At 48.2% G+C, this 25,617-nt stretch overlaps 1 protein-coding gene across 4 annotated transcripts in view; it reads left to right on the top strand.

Moving 5' to 3' along the window:
* LOC115100538 (acyl-CoA dehydrogenase family member 11-like) overlaps positions 1 to 25,617 on the top strand; it is a 358,748-nt gene that overhangs the window by 64,397 nt on the left and 268,734 nt on the right. For all 4 annotated transcript variants that reach the window (XM_029619049.1, XM_029619048.1, XM_029619045.1 and 1 more), the window contains one exon: positions 10,352 to 10,469. In XM_029619049.1, coding sequence (XP_029474909.1) covers positions 10,352 to 10,469 — 118 coding nt within the window. The remainder of the gene's footprint in view (positions 1 to 10,351; positions 10,470 to 25,617) is intronic.

Genomic DNA, 25,617 nt, shown 5'->3' with positions numbered 1-25,617 from the left:
GGTTGTCCACTCTCCCCTCTTTTGTTTGCTATCTTTTTAGAACCTTTTGCCAGACGAATTCGAGGCAATACGAGTGTCTGTGGCATTGCCAAGGGTAAAGACCATTTTAAAATATCGCTATTTGCAGACGATGTAATGTTTACTCTTACTGATCCTGAGAATTCGCTGTAGGGGGTTATGAAAGAGTTGGATGAGTTCACGTCACGGTCTGGTATGAAAATTAATTTTGAAAAGTCTGAAATCCTTAATTTAACTATGAATGCTGAATCTGCCCTGGCCCTCCAAAAGAAGTTTCCTTTTAAATGGGCCGAGACCTCTCTCAAGTATTTGGGGGTTCACCTGGGGAAGCATAATGACTCATTTCCTGGCGTGTAGCCAGATGGACTCAGAACCAATGGGATAGTATCCGCGTGCTAGCAGTTGGAGACGGATCTGACGTCAGCACGGGGTATATAGCCCCACAGGAAGCGCAGCGATTCAGTAATTTCCGTCTCCAAAGCAGTTTGGAGTGCCTACACGCTGGTTCAGCGTGCTTTCCAAGCCTACTTTAATTTTCTTTTTTTCTCATTCTAGATTCTACTTTTCTTCTCTACAAACGACTATCGAGCCCCGCGCTCCTCAGGGGACGTTTCTGGCACTCCCCCCAGTTGAGCTTCCCGGGGCGCTTACCGTGGCCCCCCGGTGGGAAAGTCCTCGGTCCGGCCGAACCGCGGCAGGGACACAGCCTCCCGGGGGAGACTCGGGTGTGGCTCCGAGGCCCTCGGTCCCGGCGTGGATGAGGTAGCGGGTGCAGTTCCTCCAATCGCGGCGGTGAAAGGTACTGGCCCTTTCCCCCCGCAGCCGGAGACCGCCTGTGTTCCAGCCTTGAAGCGCCGAAGATCGGGTAAGGCGTACATCTCTTCGCCCAGGTCTCCAAAGTCTCGAGGATTGGCGGCGTGGCAAGCCGTGGAGGACGCCATTTTGTGGCCCTATTCAGGTATTCCGCGCCCGTAATGGGCGCGGCTTTCTTCCTCCTTGTGCGTATATTGTATTGTTTTCACATATTGGCTGCCACTGTGATATATGCCGCATATTATTGAAAGCCTATTGCATGCCATAGAGCGTATATTGCTAAACGGCTTAGTGCTGATTGCCTATTGAATGCCATTAAGCGTATATTGCTAACTGCTTAACTGCTGATTGCCTGTTGAATGCCATTAAGAGTGTATTGCTCTCTGCTTAGTGCTGTGTGCCTATTGCTTATGGTTGTGCGCTTGTTCTCTTCAGCGCCCTATTGCTGCCGCATGTTATTGCTATTTGTGCGCCTGTTGTATTGAGTGCCTATTACTGCCGCATATTATTACTATTGTGCGCCTGTTGTATTAAGCGCCTATTGCTGCCGCATATTATTACTATTGTGCGCCTGTTGTATTAAGCGCCTATTGCTTCCGCATATTATTATTCTTGTGCGCCTGCTGTATTAAGCGCCTATTGCTGCCGCATATTGCCGCTATTGTGCGCCTGCTGTATTAAGCGCCTATTGCTGCCGCCTATTATTGCGCGCTTGTTCTATTTGGTATGGATCAGCACGCAGCCGCATCCTCAGCGGCGCAGCCGCTTGTCTCAGGCATTTCAGCCCTTGGCCTCTGCTCTGCATGCCACCTTAGAGCCACACGCAGTACTGAGCCAGACTCACTATGTGCCCAATGTGAGGCGGCAGGGGGACCCTCCGGCCAGGACCGGTCTCAGCCGCAGTTTCTTGATAGTTCCCCTGGGGCTACCCCGGATTTGGGGGGCAGTCTTGACCATTCGGGAATCCCGGGGGATCTTGTACCCCGGCGATTAGAGGCTGCTTCCATTTCCTGGGTGGATCTCTTTAAGGGGATTCATGCCTTCGTTCAGATGCAGACGGCTTCCCGTCCCGGCCCTACTGTCCCTGCTGCTCCGATGGTTCCTGCTGTTGCTGCGGTTCCTGCGCTGGCTGCATCTGCGGCGCCTGCTGCGGCCGCCGCTACGGTGGCAGCACCTAGGGATCCTGTGCCTGGACCCTCACAGCCTTATCGGGAGCGGGACCTCCCACCACTGGACAGTCCAGATCAATCGGACCAGGAGGTTTCGCCGGACGAGTCCGACCTCCCGGATGAGGGGGACCTCCCCCCGGGGATTGAGCCATAGAGAACCATGAGGCGGTTCTTCCCTAAGGAGGACCTCTCGGACCTCGTGACTCAGTGTCTGGCGGAGTTGGATATCACTGGTCCCAGTGCTTCGGTACCTTCTGCGCAGAACCCCCTGCTGGAAGGTCTTCGTCCTACAGCTCGCCATTTTCCTTTCTTGCAGGCAGCTCAGCAACTCATTGATTTGGAATGGGCGGCGCCGGCGGCTTCCTTCAAAGGGGGCCGGGCCATGAAAGGCATGTACCCGTTGGCACCGGCTCTCCAGGACCTGCTGGCATGTCCTCAGGTGGACGCCTTAATTAGCGCTGTGGTCAAGTGCACTACTATTCCAGTGGAAGGGGGGACGGCCCTCAGGGAGCCCCATGACAGACGAATGGACACCATTCTGAAACAAACTTTTGAGGTGGCAGCTCTTTCTTTGCGGATTGCGGCCTGCTGTACTGTGGTGACACGTGCCTGCTTGTCTCAGGTCCGGAACAACGCTCCAGCGGCTGACATGGAGCCCGCTCTTTCCTTCCTCACCGATGCCGCATCGGATTTGGTTTGCACTACAGCTAAGGGGATTTCATCCTCCGTAGCCGCCAGGAGGCAGCTCTGGATCCGGCTGTGGTCAGCTGATGCGCCTTCGAAGTCTCGTCTCACTAGGTTACCCTTTCAGGGCTCGTTTCTGTTTGGCAGTAGCCTTGATAAGCTAGCCGCTACCTGGGGTGCCTCTCCTGTGCCTAGACTTCCGGAAGATCGATCCAGGAGGGGTCAGCGCTCCTTTCCACGGCCCTACAGGGGCAGGAGTTCCCAGCGCTTTGTTCCGTATAGAGGGCGCTATCAGGCGACTCGTCCTCCGGCCAGGAATCAGTCCTTTCGGACCAAGCAGCGCAAGCGGGGGGCTGGCCTGGGCTCGGGCCCTGGTCGCGCCCCGCAATGAGAATTTGCCGATTCATCTGGGGAACGAAGCCATAGGGGGCAGGTTGACCCTCTTCTACCCCAGATGGGTCGAGATTACGTCGGACCAGTGGGTCCTCGCCGTTATCCGGGACGGATATTATCTGGATTTTCATCTTCTTCCTCCAGACAAGTTTGTGGAATCTTCATGTCCCCGGCACAAGAAGGCAGCGTTAGAAGCTACCCTGGCGAGGCTCCTGTCCTTGAACGCCATCCTCCCAGTACCTGCCTGGGAAGTGAATTCTGGACACTATTCCATTTATTTCATGGTACCCAAGAAAGGGGGCACTTTTCGGCCTGTGCTGGACCTCAAGTCAGTCAATCGCTACTTATGGGTACCGAGGTTTCGCATGGAAACTCTGTCAAAGCCGCAGTCCAGCCCGGAGAATTCCTCACGGCATTAGACCTGTCAGAAGCATATCTTCATATTCCGATCCATCCGGATCATCAGCGCTACCTGCGCTTCAAGGTTCTGGGCCGCCACTTCCAGTTTCGGGCTCTACCCTTCGGGTTGGCCACGTCCCCACGGACATTCACCAAAGTGGTAGTAGTGGTGGCAGCGGCACTCAGGCGGGAAGGGATTCTGGTCTATCCCTACCTAGACGACTGGCTGATCAGGGCGAAATCTCGAGAGGAGAGCCAGCGGACAACCGACAGGGTGATCGCCCTTCTGGAAAGCTTGGGCTGGGTAATCAACCTCAGCAAGAGCTGCCTGCTGCCTTCCCAGTCTATAGAGTATCTGGGAGTGCAGTTCGACACTCAGGCGGACACGGTCAGTCTTACGACCAAGAGACAGTTGAAACAACGCATCCAGTATCTGATGAGAGCCAGTCGGCCCATAGCCTGGGATTATCTGCAGGTTCTGGGTCTCATGGCGTCCACCCTGGAAGTGGTGCCTTGGGCGCGGGCCCATATGAGACCTCTACAGCATTCCCTGCTCTCTCGCTGGAGCCCCTGTCGACGGGACTCTTCCACGCACCTTCCTCTACCGGCCAGAGTTTGGACCCAGCTGCGGTGGTGGTTGCAGTCCAACCACCTGAGCAGGGGGTCGAAGATGTCCTCGCCCACGTGGACCTTGCTCACCACGGATGCCAGCCTGAGCGGCTGGGGAGCACATTGCGAAGAGCTCACCGCGCAAGGGCGATGGAACGGAGAGGAATCCACGTGGAACATCAATCGCCTGGAGGCCCGGGCAGTCCGCTTGGCAAGCCTTCGGTTCGCTCACAGACTACGGCACAGAGCTGTCAGAGTGATGTCCGACAACGCCACCACGGTGGCCTACATCAACCGGCAGGGCGGAACCAGAAGCCGACAAGTATCTCTGGAGATCGCCCCACTGATGGTTTGGGCAGAGGCGAATCTGCAAGACATCTCCGCCGTCCACATTGCCGGGAAGGACAATACCACAGCAGACTTCCTCAGCAGGGAAAGCCTGAATCCAGGAGAGTGGCAGCTGTCCCCCATAGCTTTCCAGATGATCGTGGATCATTGGGGGATTCCGGCCATGGATTTACTGGCGGACAAGTCCAATGCTCAAGTACCCAGATACTTCAGCCGCAGGCGCGACCCGTTCTCGCACGGCATCGATGCCCTGGTCCAGCCATGGCCTCCAGGGACTCTACTATACGCCTTTCCTCTGTGGCCTCTGCTGGGCGCCCTCATCCACAAGATTCAGACACACCGGGGCCTAGTTCTTCTAGTGGCACCAGACTGGCCAAGAAGACCCTGGTATGCGGACATGAGACTACTACTGGCAGGGGAGCCTCTTCCCCTGCCTCCTCTCCAGGACCTTCTACGTCAAGGTCCCATTCTACACGAGGATCCAGCTCAATTCTCTCTTACGGTCTGGCCCTTGAGAGGGCTAGACTGAAGAAAAGAGGTTACTCGGGGCCCGTGATTGGTACCCTCCTCCGAGCTCGTAAGTTTTCCACATCCCTCACCTACGTACGGATCTGGAGAGTGTTTGAAGCATGGTGCGACACGGCACCAATCCACATGTCACCACCATACCTATTGTGTTGGATTTTCTGCAGGATGGGCTTCAGAAGGGTCTCTCCCTCAGCTCCATCAAAGTTCAGGTAGCGGCGCTGTCTTGCTATGGTCCCAGGAGGGAGGGCAAGACCATCACCAAGCACCCAGATGTCTCTCGTTTCCTGCTGGGTGTCAAGCATATTCGTCCGCCACTAAAGTGGCCTGTGCCCTTATGGAACCTTAATCTTGTTTTGGATTTCCTCGCGGGATCCACCTTCCGACCCCTTCGGGGCTTGTCTCTCCGGTCTCTCACCTTGAAGTTGGTGTTCTTGCTGGCGGTGTGTTCCGCACGCCGCATCTCGGAGCTACAAGCACTGTCCTGCCGTGATCCCTTTCTACGAATCACTCCGGAGGCTATCCATCTGCGGACTGTTCCCTCCTTTCTCCCTAAAGTGGTTTCACAGTTTCATCTTAACCAAACTATATCCTTGCCTACCACAGTAGGTTTGAAGAAATCTGAAGAAGGCCGTTTATTATGCCATCTCGACATCGGCAGATTGCTGCCCCGGTATCTGGACGTGACACAAGACCTGCGAAAGACGGACCACCTGTTCGTCCTACACAGCGGGAAGAAGCAAGGTGAAGCGGCCTCTCGGCCCACCATTGCCCGCTGGATTAAAGAAGTTGCCAGAGCAGCCTACGTGGAGGCTGGGAAGGCTCCGCCTCTACAGGTTAAGGCTCATTCTACCAAAGCGCAAGCAGCATCTTGGGCTGAATCCAGGATGCTGTCGCCGACAGACATCTGTAAAGCAGCGACGTGGTCCTCCCTTCATACCTATTCCAGGTTCTACCGTCTGGATGTCCAGGCCAGGGAGGACTCGGCTTTTGCGAGGGCGGTACTACATGGTCCTCAGGCAGCCTCCCGCCCCGGCGGGGAGTAAAGCTTTTGTACATCCCATTGGTTCTGAGTCCATCTGGCTACACGCCAGGAAATGTTGAGTTTACTTACCTGGTAATCTTCTTTTCCTTAGTGTAGACAGATGGACTCAGCATCCCGCCCAGCTGCCTGTGTACATGAGTTTTCACCGGTTCCAGGTAAGCCAAGGCATTTGTTTACATAAGAGCGTACGCTCTACCAGTATCTGCGCCTTCCGGTTGTGAATGCTGGCGGTCTCCAGCCACTGTCAATCGGTCAGGGGAATCCTGTTTTCACTTTTCACTTTTCACTGAGCGTCAGTACACACATCCATAACAGCTTTTGCAAGGAAGATTACTGAATCGCTGCGCTTCTTGTGGGGCTATATACCCCGTGCTGACGTCAGATCCGTCTCCAACTGCTAGCACGCGGATACTATCCCATTGGTTCTGAGTCCATCTGTCTACACTAAGGAAAAGAAGATTACCAGGTAAGTAATCTCAACATTATATGACCTGAACTATCGCCCTTTATTGGTCAAAATACAGAGTGACTTGGTTAAATGGCTAGCCCACACTCATTCCTGGTTAGGTAGAATGGCCATTCTTAAGATGAACGTGCTGCCACGCTTTCTGTATTTCTTCACCACGATTCCTATCTATCTCCCTGACATGTTACTTCGCAAATGGCAACAAATCCTAGGGCATTTCATATGGCGGCGTCGGCCCCCTAGGATAGCCAGGGGCGGCCCCCTAGACTAGAGCTCGGGGCGGTCTACAGGTGCCTAACTTAGCATGGTACTATAGCGCAGCACAATTGAGGGCGCTGGTTGCCTTTCACTCCAGTGCCGAGGTACCGTAGTCGGTTAAGTTGGAGCAAGCCCTTTTGGGTCATTTCCCTGTGGATGCCCTCCCATGGCAACCCCAATCTTCTTGGGGCACTCATACAACTTTACCATTTGCTCTGTGCACTACCATGCGGATCTGGAGTCGATGGAAACCGGTGTTAGTGGGGCCTGAGTGTTTTTCTATGATGACCCACTTGTTTACCAATGTAGTGATACCCTTGCAGGACCGTGCTGGGGCTAATCAGCAATGGTTGGGGCGGGGTCTATAAGCTGGGTCATGTCTATCAACAGGATGCCATGTTGACGTGTGAACAGTTAAGTGATCTGTATAACCTGGTACGAGTTGATTTTCTCTTGTATGCCAAAGTATATCATTTTCTCAAAAAGGGGATTCGTAACGGATTGATTAGAACTAAGGGCACCCTCTTTGAAATGTTCTGTAAATCTGCCAACTCCTTGTGGGGAGTGATCTCCAAAATATATGGACTCATGAACGCTCGTAAATTGGGTACACACAGACATCGATCTTTATGGGAAAAGGACTTTCAAACTTCCTTAGCTGACGAGGAATGGGAGCAAATCTACACCGCAGCTGATAAATGTTCAATATCTACGGGACTACAAGAAAATTGCTACAAACTTCTCTACAGGTGGCATTATACACCCGTAGCTCTCCATAAATTTGCTCCAGATATCTATGACACTTTATTTATTTAGCGTTTTTCTACACCGGCATTCATGATTAGAAACCACATCATGCTGGTTTACATGCAACAAGGGGTGAGAACAAGAAACGAAACATAAACAAGTGCAAGGAGATCAAAAGTTACATTACAGCAAAGGTCTTAAACTGGGAAGAGAAATTAGAATAAGAGAGCCGAACAGTAAGGATTACATTATTTACATTATAATGTGAAGTCTCTTGTATAGTTTGCTATCTCTTATAAAATTGCTATCATTTAGTTCGGATCTGGGAAGGCTTGTTTAAATAGCCAAGTCTTAAGCCTTTTTCTAAAAGTCGGTAGGCATGGTTCTTGTCTCAGATCCGGAGGGATAGAATTCCATAATGAAGGACCGGCTGTGGAAAAGGCTCGGTCTCTGAAAGTTACGTAGTGAGTGGTTTTGGTTTGGGGAACGCAGAGTGATCCTCTGTAGGCTTCTCTGATGGGTCTAGTGGATGTGTGTTGTCTGAGTGGTATTCTTAAATCGAGCGTTGCTTGATGATGTATAGCCTTGTGGATAATAGTGATGGATTTGTGGATGATTCTAAAGTGTATAGACAACCAGTGCAGGTTCTTGAGAGTGGGGGAAATGTGATCTCTTCTCCTGGTGTTGGTCAGAATTCTCGCAGCTGTGTTCTGGAGCATCTGAAGGGGTTTGATGGAAGCGGAAGGGAGACCTAGTAAGATAGAATTGCAATAGTCTATCTTAGAAAAGATCACTGCTTGAAGGACCGTTCTGAAGTCTCGCACGTGAAGGAGCGGTTTGATTCTTTTAAGTACCTGGAGTTTGTAGAATCCATCTTTAGTAGTTTGTTTAATGAAGGATTTTAAGTTGAGATGGTTGTCGATAATTATTCCTAAGTCCCTTGTTTGGGTGGTAGGTGGGTTGGTTGGAAGACTCAGAGATGGGTTACTATTTTCTGGTGAGATGATAAGAAGTTCCGTCTTAGCCGTATTTAATATCAAGTTTAAACTCGAGAGGAGGAGATTGATTTCTTTGAGACAGAGTTCCCAGAATTCAAGAGTTTTGGCGATGGTTTCATTGATAGGGATCAAGATCTGCACGTCGTCTGCTTTTAGGAAGTGAATTGGCCTGCTTTTAGGAAGGATTGGCCTTTGTCTAGTCCCATGATGATGTTATCTGTCAGGGCTTGCTGGAGAGGTTGTGGTACTAAGGGCACCTATTATCACATCTGGTGGCAATGCCCCATTATGGCACAATGCTGGAAGGCGGTGTTTGCGTGGTTGTGCCAGATCCTGAACCATAAACTCACCATTGAACCTTGGCATGCCCTTTTGGGTTTAACACTTTCAAACACATCACAGGCTGATCAAAAAATAGCTTTACAAGTTTTTATTGCTACGCGAGCAGAGATAGCACTACATTGGAAACAGAAAACTGCACCATCTTTAGCCAACATTCTACACCGTTTACATTCTTATTACCAGCTGAATCGGCTTACAGCGTTACATCAAGATCGCCTTCTTGCATTCCAAAAGATATGGTCTCCCTACTCAGCCTGGTTGGAGACTCAGCAGGCCTGTCTGGAGTGACTGTCGACGGGTATATGGAGGGCACTCAGGAGGATGACACAGGAGATGTTCCCATGTCTATGAGAATACCCATGGTGAATCCGTGTTTACTATTTGCCTTAGATGAACTTTATTAGTTTGCTGGATTGCTATGACTGATTCCATCCAGTATATGTGCCCCAAACGTATTCTTAGCTTCCTGGTTGTAGTTAACTTTATACTACAATCAGTATTGTCGCCTGATTATTCTCTATGGTGAGTGTTGCCCTGTGATCTGGTCATGGAGGGAAGGGGGGAGGGAGGGAACAGGGGGGTTGTTTTCCCTGAGGGTCAAAAATTTGGTACGCCTAAGGCGCTCATTAGCTAAGGTTAATGTTGCATATTGTTAGCTCTGGGTGCTCTTCTCAGTGGACATGTTATGATGTATTTGGCTGTGTTTTGAGTATTATGCTGTTCATTAATGGTTACCAATAAAAATTGTTTACATATAAAAAAAAGAAAAAAAAAGAAAATCATGGTTTGAATACCTATATATTTGGGACATTAGATGATATGAGGAATTTATTGGACTAAAAAGCAAAGAGAATAAGACATTCTGGTGGTCTTGTGGACTATGTTTTTAATAAATAAAGACAGAAAAAGTTCAAATAAAGTGGTAATTGTAATAAACTGATAAAAGGGTTTTTTTTTTTGTTTTTGTTTATTTTTTTTAAATCAGTGATGGCAGTAATACCAAGCATATTAAGCACCAAGAGAGAAAATTGAGATTTTGGGGCTTATGTTGTCTGAGATTTTCCCTTTTATATATTTTTTAAATATATAGGTAAGCCGATAGAGGTTTGAAGGGAAATTTGAAAATTTGATAGTGCACTTTTTTCATTTTTTTAATTTACTATTAGTTTACTAAAAAATTATAAATAAAATAAATTTGCATTATTAGTTGTTAAAAAATTATAAATAAAACAAATTCATACCAATGTAGTTTTTTGCAAGACTAGTTGAGTGGAACATTGGGGAAATTTTCTTTTTTTGGGAATAGGCATTTAGTCCTGGTAGCTCAGGAGTTGAATATTTAACACACCAGGCATGATACTTATTTGATCAGCTGAAATTGAGTGAGTTTACAATGCTCAAGATTGTGCTTTTATGTGCTGTTTTGAGATTTCAGGCTCTCCTACTTTCTGCTTATAAACATGTCATTAAGATTGAGTGATGTTCTTTGTATACTTTGATATCTATCATGCCACAGAATCTCTTCTTTTTTTTTAAGACTCTGGGTATGTCTGGACCAATTGAAGAGGCCTACAGACATCTGACCTCCCGTGACCCCAGAGAGTTCTGGACTTCTGGTCAATGGATGACTGAGCGTAAGGGAGGCTCTGACATTGGTAGGTATTCTGCATTTTAAGAATGTTCCCTACAACGTAATTTAGCAGTTTATAGACCGCCTTTCCAGAAAACATTACTGTAACTTTGATAAGCCTCACCAACAACTATGATTTACCCCATGAATAGTGACTTATTTTTTTTATTGGGTGAAATAAGCAACTATACAGAATAATGTAAGGGTTAGTATGCCAAAATGGGCCAGTATTTTAAATATACCCCCCCCCCATCTGTTCTGTATGTTCTTTTCTAATGACTTTGTTCCCTTCTGTAATATAAAATGTTCTTTCCTACCCAAAAATTAACACTTTTTTCATTAAATAACATAGGATCATAGAAAATTACTGCAGATATGGCCCTTCCACATCTCCTGTTCAGTGTTATAGTCCTGTCCTTTCCTTCGGAGATCCTATGTGCATGTCCCATGTTTTCTTGAATTCTGATTCCAGTATGTACCCAGATCAGTCCAGACTCCTGGGTTTTGCATCCCTGTCAGCAGATGGAGACAGATAAAGTTTTGCTTACACTGCTATATAACCAACAGGCCGATACAGTAAAGTGCGACCGCGGTTACCCTGCTTCTAACCTGCTTTCTACTCACAATTTGGCCGCGTTAGTCCAACCCGTGATTCACTATCCCTTTAACCCATCCTTACCGCTTCTTAAAATCAACGGGTAACCCTTTCCGCCCGCGGCATGTATATGAGATGTAAACGATCGGATTAGCATTTCCCCCCGCCCCCCATTCAGTAACGTGCTCCCCGACTATCGCCTTTTTAACCTGCAGTTTAGCCGCGCGTTTAACCTGCTAATTTACTGCCTACCCCTACCCCTGCGATAGAGGCAGGGGTAAGGGTAGATGGCAAACTTTCCCCCAGCCCCCGCTCACCTGCCCTGGCCGCATCCATGGGTGCCGGTCTCCGGGGCAGCCCCAGTCCTCTCTCCCCTCCTCCCGAAGCAACTTTAACCAAAAGAAAACCTAAAATCCCTTCCTCTCGAAGCGACTCGACATGTAAAGTATTGTGAATAAGTTTAACCAAAGTTAACTTACTTTTTCTTTCTTTCAGCCCTCTCCGCCTTCCTCCAGAGGCGCGCACCGCGGCTCCCCTGCCTCCCGGGGGCAGCCGGCGGCGAAAGCGGCTTCCAGCGGCCCCCGCCAGCGAAGACGGACGAACACACGCCCGTAGTGCACGGGCGCTCAAGCCAGCGAAAGCACATGAACGGGCGTGCGTGACGTACGCCGTGACGTCATGCGTTTCGGTGGCTTGAGCGCCCAAATTGACGGGCCCCCAAGTCAGCAAAAGCGTATGAATGGGCGTGCGTGACGTCACGGCGTACGTCACGCACGCCCGTTCATGTGCTTTCGCTGGCTTGAGCGCCCGTGCACTACGGGCGTGCGTTCGTCCGTCTTCGCCGGCGGGGGCCGCTGGAAGCCACTTTCGCCGCCGGCTGCCCCCGGGAGGCAGGGGAGCCGCGGTGCGCGCCTCTGGAGGAGGGCAGAGAGGGCTGAAAGAAAGAAAAAGTAAGTTAACTTTGGTTAAACTTATTCACAATACTTTACATGTCGAGTCGCTTCGAGAGGAAGGGATTTTAGGTTTTCTTTTGGTTAAAGTTGGGATCCACTTCCTGGTACCTGTCATTTCAAATGTCATTTGAAATGACAGGTACCAGCGCACCCAGGATACTGTATAGGCGCTGTATAAAATGCCTATACAGTAAAATGGATTGCGCTTCATGGACGTGGGTTGGACGCGGCTTGCATTTGCATGCCATTTAAATAGAGTATCGAGCGGTATGTGATCCGAACTGTGCGTGCAGCAAACGAGGGTGCGCCCGGCACTGCCGCACTCTTTCTAACGCGTCCTTACTGTATCGGCCTGCAAGTGTGCTCTCTGTAGTCCTTCAGTATTTTTCTGTTTCCAGCAGATAGTAGATGGTGAAAAACCTGCAGTCTAAGAAAAAAAAAAAAAGGAAATTAAGGAAAAGGAAGATTTGTTCTTTGAGGTTCTTTCCAGGGAGTTGTAAGGTCCTGGTGGGGCTATTCTCCCTAGTTGAGGCAGATGCGCAGAGGGTTGGTGACTCTTTTTAGCTCTGTCTGGGAATCCAGTTCACATGAGACAGCCTGGTGTCCTGCTGCAGTTCTGCCTACAGGCCTTGGAAGGAGCAGGAATGTATCCTTGTTTGAGTTGGGTAAAGTTGTTTTTGGAAAAAAAGGCTCCTTATTTTCTAGGCAGCGCAGAGTGCTCAGGCTGATGCTGGTGTATGGGAGGGTTTTGTGGCAAGGCAGCAGGTTCTACAGGTGGCCCTTGGCTCTCCAATCATATGCAGAGGTATGCATCACTAAGCGCCACATGGTCCTTCCTGTTGAGCCTGCGGGGAGTCAGGTTCACGCCTTAACCAACAGGATCTCTGCTCCGGATGCGCAGCTGAGGAGGACACATCAGCAGGTTCCTCTCTTCGCACTAGAGCAGTGTCAGCAGCACGTCTGACCAGACCTTTGCCCAGGGCGGCCTCCAGAGAGTCTGAGATTTCCCCCTCATTTATCCCTGGTGGGGTCTAGTGTAGAGATGGATCAAGTGGAGTTTTCGGGGGGGGGGGGGGGGTGGGATTTCCCCCTTGGGGCTGACTCAATGTATGGAGATGTGGCCCAGGATTGAAAGTCAGAGGACTCCCAGGCCGCCTTGTCAGAGTGTTTTTTGATGTATAAGGCTTTTTTGGTCCAGAAGGCATCAGAGGGTCCTGGTAGGTCGGGCTTTCGAACTTTGGGGGGTCCCAAGTTGCGAAGCGTAAGTGGACCGACCGAGTGCGGTAGATGTCGGGCCTGTCCTCGAGGTCTGCTGATTCACAGGGGGATACTGACAGTTCCGCAGATTTGCAGGGGTTCTCTGGGGAAGCTCCTTGGTTTGATCTGCTGCAGGACACACCGGATCTGGTTGGGGACCCGGAGGAGGTTCCCGTGGCTGGGGGAGATGATCCCAAGGTGGAACACCTCTTTTGCAGAGAGGAGCTCTGGCCACTGATTCCACAAGTTCTGCAGGAACTCTGGATCAAGGTGACGCATGAAGAGTCTGACTTGGAGGGAGTAGATCTGGTGCTGAATGGCCTGCATGGACCAACGAAGGCCATAAGACAAAATTGAGTTAGTTCTTCATGAAGAATAGGCCCCTGCTGTAGCAGATCCCTATGGGACTGGTAATCAGAGAGGAGAGTCCACCAGAAGCCTCTGCAGATCTGCATACCACAGCAGTGGCTATTCCCTAAGTAAACTTGATTAATAGCCATTAATGGACTTCTCCTCCAAGAACTTATCCAAACCTTTTTTTAAGCCCAGCTACACTAACTGCACTAACCACATCCTCTGGCAACAAATTCCAGAGCTTTATTGTGCGTTGAGTGAAAAATAATTTTCTCCGATTAGTCTTAAATGTGCTACTTGCTAACTTCATGGAATGCCCTCTAGTCCTTCTATTATTCGAAAATGTAAATAACTGATTCACATCTACTCATTCTGCTCTTTTGCTTCCGGATCCAGGAGGTAAATTGTTTCCAAGGCTCATCTCCCTTTAAAATTAGCTTCCCATTCAAGATCAATCAATTCTTGAACAGCATTCACAATGGGGAAGAAACATGATTCTTTAACAAGGAAATTAAAATGGGATTTTTCTTTGGCTCAGACATGGAATCAGCATCCAGCACCCCTAGCACCTTCAGTGTGTGGGAGATGAGAGCCAGTAACTCATCTCTATGAAGGAAACGCAACATTGTTGTATATGGCTCTAATCCCGGAGCAATTTCCCTATCCTCCATGGAGTAAGGATTGCCTTCATCATCTTTGCCATCTGGATCCCTATCAGAGTGACCCGCAGCAGGTCTAGATGTACTCAGACGCTTGCCCGTGGCACCAGGCATGCAGGGGTTCGCAGCCTGTGATCCTGAACTTTTAGGTTTGGCTGGGGCTGCCAACTGAGCTTGAAGAAAGGACTGCAGCCCTTGAAAAAGTCACCCAAGAAAAGGCAGAAGGATCCATAACAAAACCAGGGAGCATTGGTCCGGTGCCCACTGAGTTGCCTTCCCCTGCTGACAAACCAGTTAGGGGAGCCCCAAAACCAGGCAAAGCCTCTGGCAGTTTCCCCTCCAGTCCCATTCCCACATCATGAAGGGAAGGCTGAGCTCAGCAAAATCAGTTGGAGACAACTCTTCCTGAGCCGACAAGCTATGATGCCCGAATATGGCAAGCAGCACTGAAAAGAGCACTCAAAAAATAAGGCACCCAAAACACGGTCCAGGTAGATATCCACCTGAGTGCCTAGCTAAGCACCCACCTGAGCGAGCGCATAAGTGTGAACTGACGTCAGACACTGTTTTGCAGCAGACTTGTGCTTAGGCTGCGGCGTTCGTGCGCTTTCCTATCACGTGCATCTAAGCAAAGCGTAGCCAAAAAGGCTGCTAAACCCGTCAAGCTGCCATGACTTCCCAAGCTCCCCCGGTGACGGGAATGGACGTCTGATCGGCGTGCTGAGCTCAGAGACCAGACAGGGAATGAAATACCTAAAATTAACTCCTTTTTTTTTTTTTTTTTAAACATATTTACTCTTTACCTGAGCTCAGCCTGTCCCGGCCGAGTACAGAGTCTGTCTCCAGCTGTGGGGGGGGAGAGGGCAAAGGCCTTCACTCCGTGCTTGACTTCCTGCAGCTGCTAGCTTCTCAGCTGTTTGACTCTCTACAGACAAGTCCACACTGGTAAACCAGCTACCGGACTGAGGCACTATTGAGGGATACGCAGGTATCACATCAGGAAAACTTGACTGAGGGAGGGATCACAGGAGAGTGGGGCAAATTAATTTTCTTCTTTCTCCTTCTTCTAAACCTTTTTTTTTTTTTTTTTTTTTTTTAAAGCAAACCATCATCTTCTGGAGACGGAGAATGCTGGGGGCTGATGTCAGTGCAAGAGTATTTATACTGTGACGTCAGCTTTGCTCCGTTTCCATCTGCTGGTAGAAATGCATTACCCACTGGTGTGGATTAACCTGTTTGAATGCTAAGAAAAAAGGGTTAGCATTCATACAGGTCTATCCAGTAACGAGCGGTAGGAAGAGCTGCGTTAGCGCCTGGCGCACCTGCGGTTGCCGCACGCACAGTGCAGCTCACCTACCGCTCGATCCTGTATGTAAATAGCTTGCAAATGCAAGCTGCGCTAAGAAGCGTCCGTGAAGCATTAGGCCCGCGCAACCCATTTTACTGGATAGAGCGCCTATACAGTATCCTGGGTGCGCGGGCCTAACGCTTCACGGCCATGCTGGTATCTGTCATTTCAAATGTCATTTGAAATGACAGATACCAGGAAGTCGGGATTGCCAGTCCGCTCTCCCCTCCTCCCGAAGCAGGGCGCGAAAAGCAGCCTTGCTCCGGGAGGAGGGAAGAAGGGACTGGTAGTGTGAAGCGGCGAAGCGACTTACTTTTTGCAGCCCCTCCAGACATCGGACGACCTCTCCTGCCTCCAGCTGCTCGCAAAGATGGACGCCTGCACGGCCGCTGAAGACGTGACGTCACATGCCATGACGCCAAACGTCGTGACGTCACGTCTTCAGCGGCCGTGCAGGCGTCCATCTTTGCGAGCAGCTGGAGGCAGGAGAGGTCGTCCGATGTCCGGAGGGGCTGCAAAAAGTAAGTCGCTTTGTCGCTTTACACTACCAGTCCCTTCTTCCCTCCTCCCGGAGCAAGGCTGCTTTTCGCACCCTGCTTCGGGAGGAGGGGAGAGGGGACTGGCACGGGGGAAGCCACGATGTCCGGAGGGGAGCTGCAAAAGTAAGTCGCCGAGCGTAGGATTGCCCGTCCTCTCCCCTCTCTCTCTTGCAATTTTTTTTTTTCGCTTTTTTTTTTTGCTTCGGGAGGAGGGGAGAGGACTGGGGCTGCCCCGGAGACCAGCATCCATGGACGCAGCCAGGGCAGGTGAGCGGGGGCTGGGGGAAAGTTTGCCACCTACCCTTACCCCTGCCTCTAACGCAGGGATAAGGGTAGGCGGTAAGTTAGCAGGTTAAACGCGCGGCAAAACGGCAGGGTAAAATAGCGATAGTCGGGGCGCGGGTTACTGGATGCTAGGGAATAGCTAATTCGCTCGTTTGCATGCAATATACATGCCGCGTGTGGAAGGGGTTGCCCGGGGATTTTAGGACGCGGTAAGGGTAGGTTAAAGGGGTTTGTGGATCGCAGGAAGGGCTAACGCGGCCGGAAAGTGAGTAGAACGTGGGTTAGGAGCGGGGTAAACGCGGCCGCACTTTACTGGATAGACCTGATAGAGAGGAAGATAGGCAACAATATCTGGAAAGGCTAAGAGAAGCTGGGAAAACAAAGATGGGAATGGAAGAAAAAATAGCTAATATAGTATAAAAGGGGATGAGACTTTTTGAGAGATATTAGGAGGAAGTACAAAAGGTGAAGGGTGAATATATGGAGGCTGACTAGGAGAAAGCAGAATTGCTCAACTAATATTTTGTAAAGTGTTCATTGATGAAGAGCTTGGAATAGGATCATAGAAAACTGTCACAAGTAAGAATAGAAGTAAGGTACAGTTCCATCAGTTTTCAGAAAAGTGTGTTTGCAAGGAGCTATTAAAACTAAAAACGAGCGTCCGGCAATGACGTCAAGGGAGACGGAAGCAACAGGGTAGAGCTCCGTGGCCCCGCTCCCCTAATAGCTTAAAAACAGCTTTTACTCCCAGCAAAAATCTACTGTTCTTAACTGCCCTGTGGCCCTCTCGGCAGTGATCATCAGCCCTGGAGGCAGTGGAACACATCGGATGAGCACCCGTAATACTCCTCTGGACCTCACCTCGCCTGCGGACGCGCTGACAAAATGGCGGCGGCCATGTTTTTTGAATTTTGGTGCCGCAAGGTGTTGCTGCTTTGCTTTGGGGATCCCTGCTCCTTGTGCCTCCTGCTGCCCAAATGAAATTTGCCGCTCTTTATCTGCCCTACGGCCCTCTCTGTAGTGGCCATTAGCCCCGGAGGCAGCGGGCCGCCTCGGGTGAGAGCGCATGGTACTTTTCTGGATCTCACCTCACCTGCGGGAGCGCTGAAAAAATGGCGGCAACCATAATTTAAAAAAAAAAAATTTTTTTGGTGCCGCGTGGCGTTCCTGCTTAGCCTTGGGGATCTCTGCTCCCTGTGGCCCCTGCTATATAACAAAAATATGCCGAATTTTACCTTCCCTGCGGCCCTCTTTGCAGTAATCATCAGCACTGGAGGCAGTGGGACACATCTGGTGAATGCACGTGCAGCCTTGTAGGATATCAAGTTTCCCACGGGAGTGCTGCAAAAATGGAGGCGGCAATGTTTCTTTAAGATTTGGTGCCGTGAGGTATTGTTACCGTCAGAAAATAGGCCCCAGAAACTGTTCCGTAAAGAAAGACTTTTATTGCATATGCAAGACACAGCTGAGAACAATGGCTCAGAAACTGCGTGCCCCTCCCCTTCAGGAGCTGGCTTTTATACATTCTACATTTCTTATCTTTTACACATGCGTTCTACGCCTTGCTGAGCAAGCATATCCTAGCTGAGGGGCTACTGACCCCCTCCTTAGACAACCTGGAACCTTCGTGAAGCTTCTGCAGGAGAGGCTGCTGGGACTTGCAGTTCTGGAAAGGAATTCACGAGTCTATAGTAATACAGCCCTTCACATAATACATCCATTGTTCTATTCTAGGTTACAGTGAAAGCTTATCAGAGAATAAGAACAGCGAAGCTAAAAAAATGAAAATGTGCAATGTGCTGACAGAGAGTTTCTCAATGTCCTAATTACAGCTGTATTGCAGACTGTAAGTAAACCCGTCATGAAGCAGGGAATTCTGGTACATGAAGTCCTGTTTGGCAGGAGTTTCAGGTTGTCCTTTGTCAGGTTGAAGCGTTCAGACCCCTTCATTCCCCCCTTTGATACTTATCATTCTTTATGAAAAGTATCACACCATCACAACGCAGCTGTGGAGCTGAAAGAAACAGAAACAAGAAAAATTAGCAATTTGAGTTCACAGAGGGCCCTAATTTCCCAAACAGTCCGATGCTTTCTTCACGGGTTTGAGACGGATGGGCCCTATTGGCTTCACCCCCCTTTGTAGCCCGAACTTGTCATGTATGGGAAGATGGCCCAGGATAAAACATGAGGATGGTTAAATAGGTTCTATAGGCTCAGAGGAATACATGTACAGTGACAGGAGCTGCGTGGCTGTTTTGCGTTCAGCAATGTCCTCCATCACCCGACGAAGGCGATTTGAGCAAGAAAGGAATAATACAGGGTCCTAAAAGACAAAACAGAATTAAACTGGCTGGGATAACATACAAGCTCTTAAATCCACCGATCATGGAAAACCAACCACGGAATCCATTGGTCCAGTCCCAAGCACTATTCCACTGCTGGACAGGGACGTGTGCCATCTTGACCATGTGATCAGTGATGTCTTGGATAACCTTGCTTTGGTCATCTACCTGTAAACAACAATTGGAGAGGTTAAATGTTCCACAAACCCTCCTTCCTGGGCCAGAGGGTAATCTAAAACCAATCTATTCTGGTACACTGCAGTCATAATTTTTGTATTTTGTTTTGCCCAGAGTTTAAGAGCGAAAACAGTCGTTGGTGATGAGCTCCAGGACTGCCTGAAGCCTGATGATTCGATGCAATTAATACTGCTTGGAAGGGTTCCCGAGTTGCCTCTTTTTGCTGCTTCATCTGCTCTCTGATTTCCTTGACAATAGGGTTTGATTTCCTGGTGTGTGCTTTGCAATGCATTACAGCCACTTTGCGAGGTAGCCAAACTGCGTCTAGTAATTCACGTTCTTCTGATGCATTGTTCAATTGTTTTTCTTCTGCAGTCCAGGAACCTCGTTCTTTGTATAATGTTCCATATACTTGAATTGTAAGAAAGGCATATTTAGAGTCTGTATAGATATTTACAGTTTTTCCTTCTGCCAACTGCAGAGCTCGAGTAAGGGCAATTAGTTCAGCTTTTTGTGCAGACGTTCCTGGGGGAAGAGGTTGAGCCTCAATGATTTCATCTTCGGATACATCAGCATACCCAGCAACTCGTATTCCATTTATATCTTGGCTACTTCCATCAGAGAGATCAACCTTGGCCTTGCCAAGGTTGATCTCTCAGATCAGGTCAACTAGAATGTACTGTAGCCATGACTTCTTCGCAGTTGTGAGTGATTGGTTCAGGGACTGACATTAGAGTAGCTGGGTTCAGGTTTTTACTGTCTTGTATTTGGATTTCAGGTGTTTCACACAGTAAGGCTTTGATACTTGACGAAACGTGAATTAGTCATCCATTTTGGTCCATGAGTTTCTAGTAGTTCTTGAATAGTATGAGGAGTTGTCACTTGCAGAATTTGTCCAAACGTTAGCTTAACAGCTTCGGGTATCAGTAAGCATGCAGCAGCAATGCTTCGAAGGCAACCAGGCCATCCTTTAACAACATTGTCCATTCCTTTTGACAAATATGCAACAGGTCATTCCCAGGATCCAAAAGTTTGAGTCAATACCCCAGTGGCCATTCCTTTCTTTTCATCGATGAACAGATGAAATGGTTTCATCACATCCGGTAATCCTAGCACAGGGGGTGCGACCAAGGCTTCTTTTAGTTGATGCAATTTTGCTAGTTCGTGTCTTTCCCATTGAAAAGGTTGAGACTCTGCTTCTTTACCCCGCAACTTGTCATACAGGAGCTGAGCAATAATTGCATAGTTGGCAATCCACAATCTACAGTATCCTGTAGCTCCAAGGAACGCTCGAAGCTCTTTTTTACAAGTGGGTACAGGTTATTCTCTTATAGAACTAGTACGAGAGATTCCAAGACGACGGGTGCCTTCACGGATTTGGAAGCCCAAATATTCTACTTCCAATTCGCAAATTTGCGCTTTCTTTTTACTTGCACGGTATCCTTTGGAGTACAAAGTCTTTAACAAGTGGAGGGTGGATGCTGCACATTCAAGATACGTTTCTCGAAACAACAGAAGGTCATCCACATATTGTATGACTGGCCCATACATAACTTGATACATCTTTAAGTCTTTTGCCAGTTGCTCACCAAACAAAGTAGGTGAATGCTTGAACCCTTGAGGCAAACGAGTCCATGTATACTGCTGCTTTACTCCAGTGTGTGCATTTTCCCATGTGAAGGCAAAAATCTTCTGACATTCCTCCGCTACCGGAACGGAGAAGAAAGCATCTTTGAGATCAATAACACTGTACCACTTGGATTCAGGAGAGACTTGAGCCAAGATTGAATACGGATTTGGCACAAGTGCTACCAAATCTGCCTCTTGAGTATTTACTTTTCTCAAATCCTGCACGGTTCTTGCTGGGATTTGGGCCATGATGGAATACGGGTTGGGACCAGGGCCACCAGGTCCATGATCTGGCTGTTGACCTTCTGCAGGTCCTGAAATGATCTATATTCTGTGGAATCTGGTTTCTTTCCCGGCAACAGAGGCGTTTTCCACTCAGATCTAGTTGTTTCAGGTGTTTCTGATCCGATTACTGCTTCTGGCGGCATATGGCACGGGGTATTGGGTTTGGTTAACTATTTGGGCGCCTTGCTTTAGTTCGATCCAGACTGGGGGTGTTCACGACTAATCCTCCAGGACAAATCCCGTCTCTGTCGATGATGGGGTGTCTTCTGGGTATTTGAGGAAGTAATCTCCATTTCTCCCTGAGGGGGCAGATGAGTATCACTGGATGGTCCCTGAAGGAGGCTTTAACTTCCCCTGTTGGTTGAAATCTCAATGTGGTCTGTAGTTTACACAGCAGGTCCCGTCCGATAAGGGATACCATGGTCCCGCCTACTTGTATAGTTCATTCTTTCTGCAGAGGGGCAGTGAGTACCTGACCCGAGGCACTCACTATAGAAACAGTCTCTTTCGTCGGGGGGGGGGGGGGGGCCGATTGGTGCAGTCATGACAGATCGTTGGCCTCTGAGTCCAACAGGCCCCTGATTTTGTCGGTGCAGGTCCATTTTTGTCGTTAGTATTCACTGCAGGGCTCCTGTATTTCTTTTGCCATTCTTCACAGTCTCTCTTCCAATGGCCTTCATTTTTGCAGTACGCACACTGATTCTTTCCCAAAGGGGGTCTTGTTCCCCCTCCTCTTCGCGGTCTGCCATTGTCTTGGCTCCTTCCCGTCCGAGTGTCCTCGGGAGCGGCGGCTAACAGTCACTTTCTCCTTCATATGTCTACTTGCCTCTCTCTTTTCTCTTCCACTTCTCTATTTCCACATACCTGGTCTGCTATAGCTTTTAACTGGCTGAGGCTCATGCCCTCGAAGCCTTCGGCCTTCTGCAGCTTCTTTCAGATGTCGGGTCTATTATTAAGTTCCTGGTTGCAGGGACGGGCCCTTTTCTTCTCTTCCTGATCCCTGTTCCCATACATCTCAAAATACGATGAAAAGATCACAGTCCATCTGGAAATTGAATAGGTGACCTGCGCCTGGAGGCAAATCAGTTCTGACGAGGCTGAGAAGCTGCAAAACATTGCTTCCTTCAAACTTGTAGTTTGGCATTGGGTTAATTCAATAAAGTCAACCTGGATCTGCAGGCTTTAGGTGTGCAGGAGTGATGATCAAACCCTTGGAAGCCTTGTACCAATTACATTGCAAACACTAAGAACATATGGTAATAGCCAGAGCCCAGCCCCCACCAGTGGTAAAAGAACATAATTGCAGTATATATATATATATATATATATATGTGTGTGTGTGTGTGGGCCACTACTTTATCATTTGGGCCGACTCATATTTGCTCTTGTTCCTAATCTTGCATAGTGGCCCCTTCTCTTGCCCACAACTTCCAATAATCCTTATCTTGCGCCTTTCTCTGTGTTTTTACAACGGCATCCTACCACAGTCAGATGCTGTCTTATCTTGCCAGTTCCTTAAAACAGGGAGTAGCTCTGCATATTTAACTACTGCTTTAACAAAAGGTCCCATTCTTAATCATTTCTCCTCTAATTTTCCCAGAGACAGCTTCAAAATAAACTGCGTCAGCAAAAGAGAGTTCATACTTTATCATGCGTTTCAATGTAACTTTTAAATAACAGATAATATATAGGAGACAAGTAAGAACAATAATTAACATGGTATTAGAGAATAATTGACTAACCTGTGGATGTATCGAGTGAAGGATAAGCATAGGGAGGACACTGGGATAGAAGATATGAGAAAACTGAAAGCTTCTGATTAACAACGCCAGCATTGAAACGCACAGCCATATTGAATGCACTATGCACTACGTACTGACATATTGACACGCAGTGGAACGCACCACCATTCCATAATTACATTTTTGTACTGTAACAATGAATTTGCTGCTATAAAATGTCTTAAAAATAACCTGCATCATAAGGCACTGTTTCCCTGTATGCAAGAGGTGTAGCTATAGAAAAAACCTCTAGGTTATTACAGTGCTCGGTAAAAATGATTTGTAAGGGACCCTTGGTTCTGGTATTTCTTTGCAAGTAGCAATCCTTTGTCAGATTACAGACAGTTTTAGCAAGGACAGGCCTTCGGAGCCATTGTGGAATAATACCAATTTTTGGTTTTAACCTTGGAGAATAAATTTAATCAGCAGAAACTCGGAGCTACAAAAAAACTTTTACTTCTGTGAAACAACCTAGGGAGTAAATGTACTGATGTGAGTACTAAACCTTTGACCAGCCCCCACTAGGGATTGAACACCAAGGAATCTTCCTTTCTTTTAATTAACATACCACAATTCTATCTTTATTCACATACGCACACCATCAACTAACTTTCAATAATGCTTGCTCTTTAAACAAACGAAACTTAATGTTTTTCTTTCCCTTTGTCCTCATTCACCCAGGCTGGCTCAATGTCCTTTTTTTTTTTTTTTTTTTTTTCCGGCTGGATCCCCTCCTCTCTCCTGTAATTATCTCTGCTGTTAACCCTTAACTGCCATCAAGTTCTAAACTTCAACACCAGTAAATGCATTCTCCAGTAATCAAATCAGTATTTTAACTTAACACTGTAAATTAATTTGTTGTATAGTAGTCTTGTGCAGCATCTGTAAACCAAAAATCTCTTCTTATTAGGGTTTAAAACAATTAAAAACAATTAAAAAAAAATCCCTGGTACATGTGCTTGCAATTCACAGATAGCAGTTACATACATCACAATCCTTAATTAATAATTTGAAAACCCAAACGTACCAGAGAAATGTTTTGGGGGTTAAACTGTCCCGCTGAGAAGCAGCCTCTGCCCAGCCAAACTAGTTAACTCTCAAGCTCCCAGCAGCAGCTAACTGCCGCTGTTCAGCACACATATACAGATAAATAATTCACAATCACTTTTAATAAGTTTTCCTTAAGTAAAAATAGTCTGCATCACCAGAGTAGATCAAAAGAAATAATGCATTTGATCACAAAAAGAAATTTGTCTAACCGATCTACCACAGTAGAAATTTTTTCCTAAGGGTACCTTCAGCTGAAAATGCACTCTTTCACACAACAAGAAATCTATTCCCGCTAGTCTATATGTATTATTAATTTTATTCCCAAGCGCGTGGTCTTCAGAGCGGGATTCCTACTAACCACTGCGCGGGGCGTGATCAGGGCCCCCTCGGTCCGCTTGGTGACGGACCGGCTACTCGTTAATCTTTATCTATTCTTCACTTAATTCTCTTCTCATCTTATTTATTTTTTCCCAAAATACTCGCCTGCAAAGTTCTTCCGATCGTCAAGAAAGCCTTCTTTCCGGATCAACCAATCCCAAAGGTCTCAGAGGATCTCCGTGGAATGACCCCCTCAGATACCTGATCACTGAACTCAGCGGTGGCCACTCACCAGGCAAGTCTGGGGGATCACTCCGCCACAAAATCTCCTGGACCAACTGGGGGGCTAAAATAGCGTCCCCAGGGCCCCGGTCCCATCTGGGGTGCCAAATGTTACCGTCAGAAAATAGGCCCCAGAAACTGTTCCGTAAAGAAAGACTTTTATTGCATATGCAAGACACAGCTGAGAACAATGGCTCAGAAACTGCGTGCCCCTCCCCTTCAGGAGCTGGCTTTTATACATTCTACATTTCTTATCTTTTACACATGCGTTCTACGCCTTGCTGAGCAAGCATATCCTAGCTGAGTGGCTACTGATCCCCTCCTTAGACAACCTGGAACCTTCGTGAAGCTTCTGCAGGAGAGGCTGCTGGGACTTGCAGTTCTGGAAAGGAATTCACGAGTCTATAGTAATACAGCCCTTCACATAATACATCCATTGTTCTATTCTAGGTTACAGTGAAAGCTTATCAGAGAATAAGAACAGCGAAGCCAAAAAAATGAAAATGTGCAATGTGCTGACAGAGAGTTTCTCAATGTCCTAATTACAGCTGTATTGCAGACTGTAAGTAAACCCGTCATGAAGCAGGGAATTCTGGTACATGAAGTCCTGTTTGGCAGGAGTTTCAGGTTGTCCTTTGTCAGGTTGAAGCGTTCAGACCCCTTCAGTATTACTACCTGTTTTTGGGGATCCTTGCTCCCTGTTCCTCCTGCGCAATAGTGTTCAATCAGAAGACTGAGACGGGGTATGCGAAATCGTAGCGGCCGAAACGTTGGGGACCGAAGCACTCACTGATCACGTGTAGGGTCGCCTAAGATGGCTGCTGTACCGACAGGCGAAACTGTGACATCCGCCTTCACGGAAGAGGCCCTTAAGCAAATATCGCAGCGAGTTACGGAGGCCCTAGATGGAAGACTTATTAAGCTTCAGACCTCTATAGAGGGCATTAAGGGCGTCGTGGAGAACCAGTCTAGGCGTTTAGATGTTGCAGAAACAACCATTTCAGATCTTGGTGATAGGGTATCTGAATCGGAGCGTCGGGTGGAGGTCCTGCAGGATCATCAGTGTGAGTTGATTGCTCGGATGGAGGAGCAGGAGGACTGTGGACGCAGGAATAATTTGAAAATTATAGGCCTCCCGGAACAAGTAAAAGATGGGGGAATTACGCAATTTTATTGAGAAATGGCTTCCAGAACAGGTTGCATTGAATCTGGAGGGGGGAACGTTTGCAGTTCCCCGGGAGGGTGCGAACAAACCTCGACTTGTGATGGCGCGTATTTTGCATTGGGAGCACAAAACGCAATTGATGAGGGCCTTCCGT

Source organism: Rhinatrema bivittatum, chromosome 11 (genome assembly GCF_901001135.1).
Source record: "Rhinatrema bivittatum chromosome 11, aRhiBiv1.1, whole genome shotgun sequence".
Taxonomy (NCBI): Eukaryota; Metazoa; Chordata; class Amphibia; order Gymnophiona; family Rhinatrematidae; genus Rhinatrema; species Rhinatrema bivittatum.
Note: the sequence above shows the minus strand (reverse complement) of the source record. Positions and strands in the feature narration are given on the sequence as shown.